This window comes from Armigeres subalbatus, chromosome 2 (assembly GCF_024139115.2).
Source record: "Armigeres subalbatus isolate Guangzhou_Male chromosome 2, GZ_Asu_2, whole genome shotgun sequence".
NCBI lineage: Eukaryota > Metazoa > Arthropoda > Insecta > Diptera > Culicidae > Armigeres > Armigeres subalbatus.
In genome coordinates, this window is record NC_085140.1 from 23,621,319 (window position 1) to 23,638,583 (window position 17,265).

The window sequence follows — 17,265 nt, forward strand, 5'->3', positions numbered from 1 at the left end:
GTCGACTATAGGTAATAAGCATCATCTTTTGTGAAAATTTTCGAAGAATTCTCTGAGGTAGTTTAAAACTTATTAAAATGCCGATTGAACATCAAATTATAGAAACTTGAATCTTATTAGTAATGACATATTTTTTCAAGGTTTAGATATGTACCACATAAGAACATAGTATTTACAAATAAAGTGGAAGACACGGAAATGACTTGAAAATAAAACACTATCTAACTATCCTGTTTTCCTCGCTATTTGCTAAAACATTTTACTGCCAACTGAAATTCATTTGCGATATATACAACTTTTGGTAAAACTTGCAAAGTTTTAAACTCATTAAATCCTAGAAACTCAATATTCTAACACGAACCTCTTATATTAACAAAAAAAAACTCCCGAAATGCCAAATTAGTTTATCAAGCTACACATCAAACTCATCAAGCGGGGCGCGATTATGAAACCAGAATATAGCGAGAAACGCACAGTGTCATAACGTTTATCTCTGCACTCACACTACATTCCTTATCATAATATTATGATATCGCAGAGATTCGATCAAGCGCACTCAGATAACCGATTCAAAGAAGCGGTAGCGTGACCTTCGAGGGATTCAATATACAGGCCACACCAAAGTGCTCAGAGTTTTGCAATCCCACAACTCTAGTGAAACACACTCAAAACAACGATAGCGCCAAGCTACTCCCACAGTACGGTTTGGTCTACTCACGTGCAGATGATGGTAATCACCGGACTGGTCCGCCGGGTGCGGTGGCTTGTACTTGCCACAGCAGAAGTTACAGCAGCAGCAGCAACAACAGCAACAGTAGCAACCGGTGATGATACCGCAGATCAGGACAAGGGCCTAAAACAGTTTTCCAGGACAAGACTTTAGAATTTGAAGGCGACGAAAGGAGATTAGGAATTACCTTGCACGTCGGAGACGTGACCATGAAGTATGCGTTGACATTCTCTTCGCCAAACTGTTCGGCGATGTACAGCCCAAGCGAGCCGTAGTTGTCGTAGATGTTTCGTTTGGTCAAATCACTGAGGATGGAATGTGCTCGGTTGACTTCTTTGAACTAGAACGGAATGAATGAGAAAAATAAATTGAATCGTTTTCCAATGGCAACAATTACTGTTGAGACGAACCTTGTCTGCTGCTTCTGGATTGTTGGGGTTCTTGTCTGGGTGATATTTGAGGGCAAGTTTCCGGTAGGTCTTCTTGATATCGTCTGCGGTGGCGGTTTTGGGCAGCCCTAGCGTTTGGTACAGTGTGTCACCGGCCGTGCTGGAATAAATATTGCATGATGGAATCAAAGCTGTATATTTTGGAAATATGAGTCGACCCCTATTGGAAATTGAAAACGCAATTCAATTATGAAAAATCAGCATTGTTTAATTATTTTGAAACAAGAGGAAAAAGGAATGATTCCACATAAATAAAACGCAAGCTCAGGGTTCCCCACGATAAGACTTGAATAAAATTTGCAAGGTCTATAGGTACATACATCTTACAAAGCGGGGGCTGTGACTAATAGTCGCGAAATGGAATCAGCACAAACATAAACTTAAAGTGTGACTGATCTGACTGATGTCACGTTGCAATAAATAAGTATTTCTTATCATTTACCGTCGCGGACTTTCGTTTGTTGTAAAATAATTGCCAGAATTATAAAGCCGAACAATCTTTTTCGCATATTAGTGTCCCATGTGAATGTAAATGAATAATACACGGAGCACAAAACTAGGATCAGTAGATACATATAACTGTTGCAGCTTCGAAGTAAGGCAAATGCTAATGCAACGATAATCACAAGAGTCAATTAAAAAGAGAACTCTTCAACTGCGTTATTGAGTTTAGAGGAATTTCAGGGTTTCATCTTACTATGCAACGGAGGTGGAAATCGATTGAAATTGGTTAGATGCTCTCAGACATGAATACGTGCACGTTTATTGTAGGCATAGTAATTTAAAAAAAGGCAATTGGATTCGAATTTACTCGATTTCGGACCAACTTTTGTTTAGCCTGGTTTACACTGCTGAGCTTTTTTGGCGTTAACTGCGTCGGATCTTGTAACGAAATTTGTGAGATTTTAAAAGTTACACGCTTAAAATGAACTACTCAAAATTGAGTCGAATCCGATTCATTTTCATTCGATTCACATTCATTTTCATTATTTTCAATAGCAGATAATTTTCAATAGTTTTGATGGAATTGATATGTTGCTGAAGTGTGTCCGAATCGATTGATTATAAAACCTTGACAATTGTAACATGAAGAAACTGGTTACACGCTAAAAATGAACTACTCAAAATTGAGTCGAATCCGACTCATTTTCATTGAAAACGGGACAACTCAAAATTTGAGTAAAAGATACTACTTCAATAAAATGATGATTGCACTTAAACTAGGAGTCTGTTTGTCGTAAAATGCACTTAGATAGATAGATAAACTTGATTCGCATCTGTCGTATTAAAATTGATGGAAGGAAAGCTTAACTTTTGCGAAATCATCATTTTATTGAAGTAGTATCTTTACTCAAATTTTGAGTTGTCCTGTTTTCAATGAAAATGAGTCGGATTCGACTCAATTTTGAGTAGTTCATTTTAGCGAGTAACCAGTTTCTTTATGTTACAATTGTCAAGGTTTTATAAGCAATCGATTCGGACACACTTCAGCAACATATCAATTCCATCAAAACTATTGAAAATTATCTGCTATTGAAAATAAACTATTGTATATGAACCTAATATGACAGTTGAAGTTTATACATACAATCGATTACACTCTCCTTCTGAGAGTTTGTGCATGTATGCCTTCAAAGAGAGTAGTGCTGTCCAATGAGCAGCTCGAAGTAGCTCGAAGTTGTTCCCGTCCTGCTCGTTCTTTTTTGTCAACAAATGGGCATGAGCAGGACAGGGAGAAACTTCAAGCTCTCATTGGACAGCACTATTACGAATATATATATTTCTAGAGCTCAGTCGAGTCTAGTGCATGAAGCAGACAAAAAGTGTTTTAAAGTTATTCCGAAATTCTTTAATTATCATTCTACCTAATCCTAAGTACAGTTAAAATAATTTAATTAGAAGTAGTTTAAGCATTAGCAGACACAAGTAAGTGACCACTTTCTGTTTAGTTTAATTCTAGATTGTTACACACATATTTCTATCATATGGAACCAGCGGGTTTGATCGGAGTGTTAGATCATTACGTGAATGGTCGATCTTTCACAAATCACATCAAACGATTTGATATTTATTGCAAGATCAATAATGTGCCTGATGATCAGGCAGAGAGATCATTCTTCATTACTCTAAGCGGCGAGGCAGTGTTTGATTAATTAGTGAAACTGTATCCTGATGTAGATGTAGAAACAGTCAACTATGATGACATAGTAAAAAAGCTTAAATCACTAAAAAAGCTTGAAACGAGACCGCTTCCGTTTTAAAAAATCAGTATCGGTGAATTCTGTCGATGAGCAGGTGGATGCTGTGGCTCACTACTACAAAAGAATGAAAATTAAAAAATCTAGTGATGAAGACAATTCAGATTATGAGTGCCTGATGATAAGATCTTTTTTTGGCTTTATCGGTCATTTCTACTCAAAGTATGAGGGAGTAGATAATCGAAAGATAATTGAAAATCATCAGATTGAAAACCGTTCCCTAGGGCGCGAACAAGTATGAAACGATAGAGGGTGAAAGGGAGAAAGGAAGACCATCTATTGAACAGCACACAATCGAAGCGTGAATCTTCTTGCCTAACGCCCTGGTTGTGGACGGCTTGGTTAGTGGTATGGAAACCACACTTCCGTTCAATAAAGACGTTTATTGTAAATGCTTATTAGGTTATGGGCCCAGGACAAAACTAGAATTGGAAGAAAATATTTCATCTCTTTGCGATTAATTCATAATGAACGACGACAAGCTATGGCTGTTCAACGGTCAAAATTTCGTGAACTGGAAATTCCGTAATGAAGTCTTGATGGAAGACAATGACTGACTCGAGTGTCTGGAAAATGATATTGCCGATGAACAATATGCGAAGGATCTTCCGGAAGATACAGCAGAGGTTAAGCAGCGGAAGAAGAAGCTTTTAGATGAACGAATGGCAAGAGACCGAAGATGCAAGAACCTGTTGGTTCACCATATTGCGGAAGATCAACTCGAATACGTAAAGGATAAGCGAACTGCCAAGGGATGCCTTGAAGAATGCATTTGAAAGAGTTGGAATTGCAGGAAAGCTGTTTTTTTTTTCTAAAGCAATTTCAAGAACTGCGTCTCAGGGAAGGTAAAAATGTCAAGCAATTTCTTCTTCAGTTTCTGTCCAGAAGAGATTGTTAAATCAACAAGTAAAGCGTTCTAATAAGGGTTCAATGAATTGTTAAGAAAGCATCGGCTGTGAATCGGCATTCACAGGCAGAAGGATTGGCTTCAAGTGTTACGGATGTGTTCGTATTGGACACAAGCGTGCTGATTGTCCTGAAAATCACCGAATTGATATGAAAGAACGTGAAAGAAACTGGAACTGGAAAACCTGGTCGACGACATAAAGCTGGTGGAAACATAACAAGTGAAAACGAGGTGGCATTTATCACTACAACGAATGTCGATAGTGGTGCGTTGCTGACTTCACATGATCGGCAAATCGAATGGTTCCTGAATTCTGGCGCTACGGATCATATGCTGAAAGACAAATCATTATTTGAAGAATTGCATCCTTTGAAGCGAAAAGTTAATATTGCTGTAGCAAAGTCAGGCCAGGTGTTGGTTGCAGAAACTGCTGGCACTGTACGAGTGGATATGCTGGCCAACGGCAAGAAGCAACGTGCTGTCGTTAACGAAGTATTGTATGTACCAGATCTACAATGCAACTTGTTTTCGGTGCAACGCAACGGTTACAAGATAATGGGATGGCAGTGAAAATTGTCGGTGGTAAGGTAACCATAGAGAAAGCTGGCGTTATAGTCTGTGCTGGCCATAGGGTTGGTCAGCTGTATGCGTTGGACATTTTTGCATGGATTAGAAGTAAAGAAAATGCAAGTGCATTATGGCGTCCAGAAGCGATTGTTTCGAGTTATGACATAGAAGATATGGTCACCTTGGTATAGCTAATTTGAAGAACCTGTGGAAACATGCAATGATTCAAACAACTTCGAACATTCAAGACTGGCCGAAAGATTGTATCTGTGAAGTATGTTTAGCTGGGAGACAGAGCCGAAAGTGTTTTGAAATCACTACTGAACGACGTTCAAGCCGATTGTTGGAGCTGATTCATTCGGACGTGTGCGGACCATTTACTCCGGCTACCTGGGGCGGAAAGCGATATTATGTAACATTCATAGATGACTTCAGTCACTTTACCGCTGTGTATTTGATGGAATCGAAAGATGAAATGCAATAATTATTTGAACGTTATCATGCGTATGAAAATAGCTAGGCTCAGATGCGCCAATGGAGGTGAATACAGTAGCAAATCATTCCGGGATTTTTGTCAACGTTAAGAGGGAACAAATTGAATTTACGATACCATACAGTCCACAGCAGAATGGAGTATCAGAACGTATGAATCGCCCACTGTCGAAGAAAGCGCGATCAATGCTGCAAGATGCTGAATTATCAAAATCAATGTGGGGTGAAGCTGTACAAACTGCTGCCTACGTTTTGAATCGAAGTCCGTCAGCTTCTGTACAAGATAGAAAAACACCATTCGAGCTCTGGTATGGGAGAAAACCAAGTGTCGATAAAATGCGAAATTTTCGATCAACTGCGTACACATGGGTATCTAAGGAAAAGAGTGACAAACTGGATGCAAAGACTATGAAAAATTTGATGGTAGGATACACGACAAATGGATATCGCATTTGGGACCCTAAGAAGAAAATAATATTCACTTCACGAGATGTGGTTTTCGTTGAGCAACGAAACTTAAAAGCTACAAGTCAGGAAATCAAATCAATATCGATACCAGATGGAAACGAGAAAGATGAAATGGAAAATTCAACTGTAGATAAAATCGAAAATGTCACTCCACTAGATCAATCAATCTGTGAATTTGATGATCCCGTAGGAAATGAAGAAGTTCAAGTCATTAACGAGATTGATGAATCAACCGGTGCGCTCCCGGTGTGTCCACGAGGCATAGCGGACGGGAGCGCAGGATACCCGGTAAGTTTCTTAATTTTATAACAAGTTTTGGATCAAATACTGCCGATCAAAATTTCGCAGGTATGAAAGATACCATTGATGATTCTATGATGGGGTATGCACTGAATGCCGAGGCATATATAGATAACATACCACCAACGATTGATGGACTTAGGCAAAGAAGTGACAGGACTTACTGGAAAGAAGCCAAGAATAACAACACTTGGGAACTGGTATCAAAGCCAGCTGGAAGAAATGTGATCGACTGCAAATAGATTTTTAAGTTGAAATTGTGGACCGATATAAGGCACGCCTGGTAGCAAAAGGATTTTCACAAAAGAAAGGATTCGACTACGATGAGACGTACGCTATTGAATCAGAAGCAGTATCATGTGCACCAAATGGATGTGAGGAGTGCATTCCTTAATGGACTCCTGAAGAAAGATATCTACATGCGCCAACCTGAAGGTTTGCAGAGCACAAACCCACAACAAGTTTGCCGTTTAAAGAAGTCACTACATATATGGATTAAAGCAGGCATCAAGAAGTTGGATGAGCAGTTTAATTCGTATATACTAAAACTCAGTTTTCAAAGATCAAATTTAGATAGCTGTTTGTATTGGAAGAAACAAAGTGATATACATACTATTGTACGTTGATGATATCATAATTGTTTCAAACCCATTGGATTCCATAATGAAGATTAAAACAATGTTGACCAAGCATTTTGAAATGACGGAAATAGGCGAATTGAAGTACTATTTGGATTTAAAACGCGGTATCAAGAAGGGCAAACTAAAAATTAGTCAACCAAAATACATAATGGACAATTTAGACTGGCCCAGGATACAAAAAGTCGTCCGATTCTACGGGGCACCCCCCAGGATTTTGCTTTTGGGTAAGAAAAACTATCTCTGAAAATTTCAGCCTGATTGGTTATTGCATAAGCTGGCGCAATTGATTTGAAGTGAATATGGGGGTTTCAGCCGAAATATATAGGAAAATACACTGCCGCGATTCGCATAAGAGTCCCATATCGATTTTTGACAATTTTGATTTTCTTTCAGAAATAAGCTTAAAATGAACTCATCTTTAAGAAAAACTAATAAAATAATAGGATTTGTTCTAGACTGAGACGAGACCGGTAAAGACGCTGCTTCTTTTCTCTTGTTTTGACACTTGTTCTTCTTTTCATCACAGTTGACCATTGAGTTTCAACTGTTTCCTTGTCTGTTCACCTAAGCCCCGGGTGGACTCTTCTGAGCACAATACAAGTGTATCCAATTTACGAATTAGTAAATTCATTTTCATAAGAATTTTCATACCGGGAACAAAACACACGTTTATAACTGATTATTAACAAGCTAAACGGATGATTTGGAATACTCGTTAAAGTGAAAAAGTCTTCGTAAAATGTGACTGTTATGCGAATAAATAGCAAGATGGGACAACACAAGTGGGTTTTGATTTTCAAATCTCTAGAACCTGGGACGGGACTTGCAAAGAGGAAAAAATGTAACTTCAGCTGCTGCCAGTCAACTGCTGTCACGAACTGTCAGGTGCAACCAGCAGCTTTTTGTGTGAAAGTATTGGTATCTTGAATAAAATTTTCCGCATGATTTTTGTTTTACGAAGACTTTTTCACTTTAACGAGTATTCCAAATCATCCGTTTAGCTTATTAATAATCAGTTATAAACGTGTGTTTTGTTCCCGGTATAAAAACCCTTATGAAAATGAATTAAATAATTCGTGAATTGGATACACTTTTATTGTGCTCAGAAGAACAAGTGTCAAAACAAGAGAAAAGAAGCAGCGTCTTTGCAGGTCTCGTCTCAGATCAATACTAAGTACAGTTAAAATAATTTAATTAGAAGTAGTTTCAAGGATTGTACGACATTTCGCGGTGTACCAGTTCGCGGTCTACCTCTTCGCGTTCAGATCATATCGCGGTATAACATTTCGCGGTTTATATTATTTGGCGGTATACCATTCCGCGGTTAGTACTATTTCGCGGTGAACTTTTTCGCGGTCAATGCTAATTCGCAGGTTTAATTTTACTAATGTTACAAGTAGTTCAATAATGTGTTCTTTGGCTATAAAATTCACCCAATCATTGTGTAAAGTAGACTTGTATTAATTTAAATCCCAACAAAAAAATATTTTGAGGCAAAACATATTTGCAAATGCGACTATGTAAAGAAGGCGAAACAACACACTTTGCCTTATACCGGGCAAATGCAAACATTTAAAGAAAGCGAAACATAACATTTTGCTTTATACCGGGCAAATGCAAAAATTGAAAGAAGGTGAAACAACAGATTTTACCTTATACCGGGCAAATGCGAACATTTAATAGGCAGCACATGATATTTCGTCTAATACCAGCTTTAAGGCTTTAACATTTAAGGAAGATACATTTTGCCTTATAGTGTATCTTGATGGCAAAGTTCACACATCTAATTGGAAATAACATAAAATGATGCGTAAACAAAAGAGAAAAAAAAACTAGATAGGAAAACGCAATTAAAGAAACGGCCATATAAAGAAGAGGAAATTAAGAGTTGGTAGAAAAGAATGGCAAACTCTTAAAAGTACAAAAAAAAGCTATGCTTGAATACCGCGAAATTGTAAACCGCGAAATTATATATTCCGCGAAACGGAATACCGCCAAACCTGTATAAACAGATTACCGCCAAATGATACAGACCGCGAAATGGTTTACCGCGAAATGACAACCGTTTCAAGTACAAAAAATAAACATTCTGCCAATGTCGACCGATGCATTTCAGAATTGGATTTTATTGACACGAAATCGTTTTCTTCGGATGATTTGTTTATGTTTTTGTAATCTTTGGGGAATTACGGCTCTGGTTATGATGAAGTACCACTTCATGAAAGGCAAAGCAATGGTCAACTGGAGTGCCTCCATTAATTTTTTTTTGTTTTCTCAAATCGTTAGTATGTATTTAACATTATACTTTTTTTTTTAATTATACATTACATTATACATTAACCTTGGCGACCTGGAGGAAGATAGAGGAGCGAAGAGAAGCCAAAGCCGCGATAGAGCGATCGAAAACCAGAGGAGCCAAAGTCTTAGCCCGTCAACGATACGCGGCTCTTGAGAAGGAAGTAAAACGCTCATGTCGACGGGACAAGCGAGCGTGGGCAGACTCTCTGGCCGACGAAGGAGAGAGAGCCGCCGCAACCGGGGACATTCGCCTCCTCTACGATATCTCACGACGCTTAAGCGGGGCGAAGATGAATGCAACGATGCCTGTGAAAGACGCGAATGATCAGTTATTGACCGACCCAACTGACCAGCTGAAACGCTGGTTTGAGCACTTCGAACAACTTTTTCAAGTGCCAGCCAGACCATCACCACCTCGGCATGATCTGCCTAGGATCCGACGTATAACACGCGTCAATACCGAAGCTCCATCACTGCTAGAGATTCAAACAGCCATCCAAAGCATGAAATCGAATAAAGCCTGGTCGCATATCAGCCGAGATGCTCAAAGCTGACCTCATGACATCCGCTCGTTTATTTCGTAATATTTGGAACACCGCAACTTCCCGGTCGACTGGATGCAAGGTATCTTAGTGAAGGTACTCAAAAAGGATGACCTGACTGTATGCGATAACTGGCAAGCACTATGTTGCTGTGTTCCGTTCTAAAAGTTCTGTGCAAAATTATCCTAGCCCGGATTCAGGAGAAGATCGATGTGACTCTCCGGGGGCAGAAAGCCGGATTCCGTGCCGGAAGATCCTGTGTGGACCATATTGTCACGCTTTGCATAATTCTGGAGCAGGTCAACGAGTTCCAAGAGTCCCTTTACTTGGTATTCATTGACTACGAAAAAGCGTTCGACCATCTCAATCACGAGAATATGTGGGGCGCCCTGAGACGCAAGGGGGTTCCTGAGAAAATCATCGGCCTCATCGAAGCACAGTACGAGGCCTTCTCGTGTAGAGTGCTGCACAATGGGGTCTTGTCCGACCCTATCCGGGTCGTAGCTGGTGTGAGACAAGGATGTATTCTATCACCGTTACTGTTCCTCATCGTAATCGATGAGATTCTGGTAGATGCGATTGACCGTGAACCAAATCGCGGGCTGTTATGGCAGCCTATAACCATGGAGCACCTAAACGACTTCGAATTGGCTGATGACGTTGCACTCCTCGCGCAACGGCGCTCTGATATGCAGAGTAAGCTCAACGACCTTGCCGAGCGCTCCTCCTCGGCAGGTTTAGTCATCAACGTCAACAAAACCAAATCGTTGGATGTAAACACGGTGACCCCTTCCAGTTTCACAGTAGCCGGGCAACCAGTGGAGAATGTTGGAAGCTTCCAATATCTTGGTAGCCAAATGGGGTCAGACGGCGGTACCAAGATTGACATAGGCGCACGGATCAAGAAAGCAAGGGCTGCCTTTGCGAGTTTAAAAAATATCTGGAAAACAGGCAGATAAGTGAACGCACCAAAATACGAATTTTCAACTCTAACGTAAAATCTGTGCTGTTATACGCTAGCGAAACATGGTATGTATCAGTGGAGAACACTCAACGGCTGCAGGTGTTCATTAACAGATGCCTGCGGTATATAATTCGGGCCTGGTGGCCTCACAACTGGATCTCAAACAACGAGCTCCATCGTCGTTGTCACCAGAGGCCGATAACAACAGAAATTCGGAATCGGAAGTGGGGCTGGGTCGGCCACACTCTACGTAGGGGCGGAAACGAAATCTGTGAACAAGCATTAGACTGGAACCCAGCGGGACATCGCAGCAGAGGCAGACCCAGAGGCTCATGGCGGCGAAGCCTCAATAAAGAAATAAAAGAAGTCGACCGAAATCTAACCTGGCAACAGGTTAAAGCGATAGCCGGGCAACACTCAGGATGGAGATCTTTCAAGTCGACCCTTTGCACCACCAGAGGTGTACAGGATCCATAACGAACGACTTGGCGATAGTGCTTGAACTTTCGTTTCTCGCGAGATGAACCGGCCTAGGGCCGAAAATCTCGTAAATAAAGATAATTTAAATCAATTCAATTGGTTTCACGATTTAGCAAGTGGTACGAACCCACAATGTTACTTCAATTGCTGATGAAGCTGTGTGTGGATGCCAGACATAACAGAATACTCATCCTACTCGGTTGGCATTGCACAAAACAATGCGTGTGAAAGAGTTGGTTTCAAAATAGATTGCGAAAGCTCGGCTATGTACCAGAGAATTTCTTCAGAAATACAGTTGATGCAAAAGTAGGTATGGGTCTGTTCACAAATTACGTAACGCTTCTGGGGGAGGGGGAGGTTCAACTTGCGTTATACTTTGTTACACTAAAAGGTGGGGGAGGGGTGGGTACTACTAAATGTTACGCATAACGCAAAACAAATATGAATGTCTTTTTTTAATCACTGTTTGAAGTAATTGCTGTTTATCGTTATCGTATACTAGTCATTATCGAAATCAAGCATGCTGATATGCGTAAAAATACCAAGCGAATATTGTTTTTCTCGGCACCACGGTTCCGCAAAACTATGTAAATGGTTATGATGGCAATTTCTATTTTCGTTTCTACTAGCTGCATTCTTGATATCCTTGATTTTTGATCATATGCCGTCCCTATTCTAACAGTGTTCAAAAAATACCAAAACCCAAATGCTTCAGAGAAGGAAAAAAAATTGCCTTTAAAATTTTCACAGTTACGCGTTACATGGGGGAGGGAGGGGGTATCAAAAATGTTACTTTTTGTTACGAGGGGGAGGGAGGGGGTCAAAAACTCGGATTTTTGCGTTACGTAATATGTGAACAGACCCTAAGATTGTTAATGTCGCTCTTTTCGCAGCAAAAGTACCGATGCTATAAATGTCAAACCGAAGTAAGTGATGAATCCAAACTTGCACTACAACTTGATGGACAACAAACGTTAAGCTTGGCAAAATCCATTCGAAATCCTTCGGAAATTCTTTCGAAAATCCTTCACAAATACCTTTGATTCTTCTTCAGAAATTTCTTTCAAATTCCTTCGGAAATTCCTCCAGGAGTACTTTCAGGGACTCACTTTAAAAAATCCGCCAGGAATTATTTAGAAAATTATGCAAATAGTGATATTCAATTCGGTGGGTCACGTGTCCCAGCTGAGCTCCGTCAGTGGAGGCTGATAGTTTATAGCAATTGAAAGTCGGGAACGAAAGTGAGGCTGGACCGGCCACATCTCACGTTAGGGCGAAATCTGTGAACAAGTATTAGACTGGAACCCAGCAGGACAGCAGAGACGGACCCAGAGATTCATGGCGGTGTAGTCTTCCTAAAGAAATAAAAAAAGTGAAATATATCTTGGCAATATGATATTTTAGTTCGTTCTTTGCCCCACTCGGTATGTACAGGACCCATAAGTAAAAAGTAAGTTAAATAGTAAGTATGGACAGAAGTTTATCCATACTTTTCTTTGCTAGATCAAGATCGTTGTCTGAGATGATCAGACCTTCCGAGCGAGCAAACGAGAGGAAGCAATCTGTCATCCTACACTAACAAAACAGTAACGAAATGAAAAATGGAAATGAAAAATAAATTAAATTAATACACAGGATTCTGTTTGCTCCTAATTTTGATCGTGTGACCTCAATTTGGTTCCAAAGTCTTTGCAACATGTTTCAAAAAATCCTAAATAATTCAAGAAAAATCACATGGTAATTAATATGCACTCCATTGCAAAATTGAGAAAACTCTCGGGTACTTTTTCAAAACGGCGTATGTCGCAAATTGTAAACAAACCCGTTTTCAACAGCATATGGTATAAAATTCATCTAAAAATGTGTATATCTTCAAAGCTACATGAAAATGTGTTATTAAAAATGTAAATCAATTTTTTGCAAAACGGTGTAACATCATTGTTGAAAATATTGCACATACACCGCTTAGCAGAAAATGTACTTTAAAAAGTTTTTTCAAACAACTAAATAGTTTTAAAACGTGCGTCTGCTTGTACTTTTTCATCACTGATTTCAAAATTAAGCATGTTGCTTGAATATTCCGGTTTTTGTTAAGAAAAACATTTTACGTTGTTTTTCTGCAGCAAATGTTGTTACGTCGTGTTGTAAGTGTTGCAATTTTTTTGTCGCATGTGCGTGAAACGTTTCAACTTGACGCAACATTTCGACGTATCAACAATGTAGCGTACGGAGCAGCGTAACATTTCGACGAAAGTAGCATGGCCTCGGTCATGCTGACGTATCAAAACGACGTATGTGATTTATCTGTTGCAGAACGTTGTAACATATATTTTTATCAAAATAACTGGAATGTTCACACGCAGTGCAGGTTTCAGAGTCAGTGACGATGAACCTTTTCATAATGTATCGTTGAGGTGTATTCAATTGCAATAAAAATGATTAGTTTCTAAATGGGATAAAAATGAAATCTGAAAACTCAAGACCATTTTCTCAGCTTGATCAAAATGTTACATACGTCAATTTGAAAAAGTTCCCGAGAACTGTAAATCGTGTAAAAACAGAATCCAGTGTTAATTGATAAAATCGTAAAACTCATCAGTTTTCTTAAAGAATTTTCTAGAAAAGTTCAATATTTCATTATTTTTTGACAAAAGAGTTCAAATAACAAAAAAAAAACATATAAAAGAGAGGGGTGGATACAGAAGAAGGAAATAGTATTTGTTTCGCTCTAACTAGCTTTTTAATAATGATTTTCGGCCCATTTATCACAACTCTTAAATCTTGAGATGCACGACAGATGATTTGTTTTAAAATACCATTTTAAGTTCCAGATTAATGGGGAATTACTGAGCCTCGTAATCCAGAGCAGGAGCGACGACCTCGATAACAGAAGTTGGTGTGAGCTTGGCTTGCATCATACGTAAAATACTAAAAAATAATACCAGAAATTAATGTGCAAAATACATTTCATTGAATAGAATGACAATTAAATAGTCATCATTTCATCACGTACCAATAAACTATTTAAACAGTGTCAAAGCAAAATAAATGGACGAAGGCTCAAGAAATATATCAGCTATCATTATTTTTCGTCACCCATTCTCACTAGCACCAAGCAATGCATTCAATTTGACTAATATCGCTAATTAGGCAGACATCATATTTTTTATTCAAAACAAATTCAAACGCTCGGGCATACGCTTACGATAGACGCTTGATTGCGATCTGATCATTTGATGGGCAGGGGATAATACACTTCAGATCAGAATAAAGTAAATTGGGTTGAATAGCAAATTATTTAGAGCTTTTCAGTGGAATGTCTTCCCTTAATAAGACTACTATGTACATAAGTACTGGCCATTTACACTTGATTGTAACTTAACAGATGCATTTCGACCTTAACAGTAATTCTTTAAAAAAAATCTCAAAAATTCGTGAGTAATTGGTTTTGGTTGATAAATATGCATCCGTATAGATTTTATCCGAAATTTCTTATAGGAGTACCAAAGGTTCCTCTAAAGAAAATACAATCCCCCCAAGACATTAGGAGTTAGTTAGGATAATACATCTCTGCCTATGCCTAGGAATGTACTCTTGAATATCTCACTTGACAAACTGAAAATAATGAAAAGGAATAAATTCATAGAAATTGTCTTCACCTGCCAGATACGTACAGATACGTGTTTCGACCTCAACTGTAAGACCGTTTTTGGTGTCTCATACTTGATTCGACTTCAGAAATTTATATAATTTTATTTGAATCATGCTAGAAAAAAATCTCAATAAAACAATTTACTCTGGCAGATAGAAAATACCAAGCCTGATTTTTTTATTAATCACAAGTATTGGACTTAGGACATTACTGTGACTGTCACATGTCTGCGAACTAAACCAGATTTCATTAATTGCGGTTTACTAAAGTTGTTGAAATCTGCATTTCTAAATCGCAATAATTGACCGGTAATTTGCTGACGATTGTATAGGTAGGAAGTATCTACTAATGGAAAAAGTAGGTATATGGAGACTACAACATTCCGAGTCGCATATTCGACCGTATTTTATCATTAGGAGGCAAAAACAAGTTTTTCCGAAAGCTCATGAACCATCTGGAATTGGCAAATCTACTGACTACCTAAGCTTTAAATTCTTCCAGATGCTGGAACCCATATTTAGAAAACTTCCAACTGTGTAAACACAACAAATCCATATTGAATGAATCATACTCGCACCAGCAGTGCCGCGTAGGGCACCATTGGTAGAGTAATTTTTCGTTTTTTCCCTTTTCTTTTTCAGTCATGGGAAATCGATTTTTCCCATTCTTCTTCTTCTACAGCATGAAAACGATGGGGCTTCAGTCGCACGCACCTTGACCTATCTTGGGACCACTTCTAGAATAATTACTTTCCCCAGATACTTACGATAGTTTCCTTTTGTCCATTTTTGATTCCACTGGTGGTTAGTCCCGAAGTGTTTTATAGTATTTCGACGATATCCTCTTACAAACACCTCCAACGAGAGCGGACAATCCGCTCCGGATGAAAACTTTTCGGGATCTTTTCCTCCCGTTCCTCTTTCGGGGTGTGTAAAAAATATGTTCAGCAACTTGTGCTTTGCTTCCTCAAGTATTTCACTGAAACTCGTACGGTCCTTCACAATTTACGATCTGGAGGACTCTTTACCTACGGAATCCGGAATTTAACACTAGAAAAAAGCTACGACGATTTTCTTCACACCCAATCTGCATGCGATTTCGAATTTTCTTCGCGTTTTTTCTTCACTCACCGATACCAACACTGACTACATTCGACGACGACGACGATTTCGAGCTCTTACTCTCACTATCAATGAATATTTTGTTTCACAAACTCTACGCTGCGCGCTTCCTTTTGCTTTGATGGATTGAGCGAGCGATTGAGGAAACAGCAGCAGCTGCTGGATGGCTGGGTGAAAATTTTACAAGTTTTGCTACCTCGCGCTACAAAACGACAAACGAGTCACGAACATCCAGACGGTAGGCAGGCAAAGAATCAAGAATGGCTGAACTGGTCACCCTCTGTAGCCGAGAGCGGAAAGAGCGCGAAGAGCGAGATAAAAGCAAAACGTCAAAAGTGACAGGAGCTTTTAGGAGAAGCGCCTCCAGAAATTACGAAACTGTTATTAAATATAACATATAAAAATAACATATTAAATAATAAATTTTTTTGCAAAACTGATCGAACCATTCATTGAATCGTTTTAAATAGTTATTAAATTTCCCGATCAATCATTGAGATTCTCACGTCCAAAAGTGTGAGTGGCGATAAAAGGAAAACAAACACTCCTAGATGGTGTTACTCAGCAAAGTTTGGGTAAAAATGAGTATATTTCCATATATTTTTTGACTCCTTCGCAACCATTGTGATGACTCGATCAATTTTGCCTCAATAAAGAAATAAAAGAAGTCGACCGAAATCTAACCTGGCAACAGGTTAAAGCGATAGCCGGGCAGGGATGCCAGATGATATTTTCAAATGTCTTCACAGTCGTTTAAAATTGTCTTCAAATGTCTTCATCATTAAGATTATGATTATCGTCGAGATATTTCAAAATCGAATAGGTGTGTAAATTCAATAATCTCCTTGTATTACTGATGTTGAATCTCGTGTTGAATAATGTTTACTTTTTAACATTTTTTATTTTTTTAAAACGAGTTTCCCCTGGATTTTGTACTGAGTCGGATTTTTAAACTTTTAAATTTCCACGTGGAACTTTTTCAAATTGCTTTTTAAAGAATACCCTGTTGGAATGCAAAATTTATTGTGAAATACTTGAAGAAACATTCAGAGATTTTTCTGAAGGATCGTCCGGATAAATATCTAGATCAACTTCCGAAAAAATTCCCGATGGAGCTCCTTATAACTTTCTTCTAGATGGAGCTTCTTATTATTTCTGGACTCCTGAAGAAATTTTCCGAGGAATTGCTGTTGGAACATCCAAAGGATTTACTGAAGGAACTTCTGGAGAAAGTTCTGAAGAAACTTTCTTCTGGAGGAATACTTGGAAAAACTTAAGAAGGAATTCCTGTCTTCAAGATGAACTCCGGAGGGATTTTCTGGAGGAATACCTGAAGGATATTCCTGAAGAATTATTGAAGCAATGTCCCGTGAAATTCCCGACGAAACTTCTGAAG

The 17,265-nt window shown here is 38.8% G+C and overlaps 1 protein-coding gene across 5 annotated transcripts in view; it reads right to left on the reverse strand.

Annotated features, from left to right (window-relative positions):
- LOC134218229 (dnaJ homolog subfamily C member 5 homolog) overlaps positions 1-16,128 on the reverse strand; it is a 30,274-nt gene extending 14,146 nt beyond the window's left edge. For 3 of the 5 annotated variants that reach the window (XM_062697155.1, XM_062697153.1, XM_062697154.1), the window contains exons 1-4: positions 15,515-16,127; positions 1,141-1,279; positions 918-1,070; positions 719-853 (exon numbers count right to left, since the gene is read on the reverse strand). In XM_062697155.1, the coding sequence (XP_062553139.1) occupies positions 719-853; positions 918-1,070; positions 1,141-1,279; positions 15,515-15,534 (447 nt within the window). In that variant the 5' untranslated portion in view covers positions 15,535-16,127. Of the gene's footprint in view, positions 1-718; positions 854-917; positions 1,071-1,140; positions 1,280-15,514 lie in introns of all 5 variants that reach the window. The other 2 variants (XM_062697151.1, XM_062697150.1) reach the window with 2 other exon arrangements.
- Positions 16,129-17,265: the final 1,137 nt, after the last annotated feature.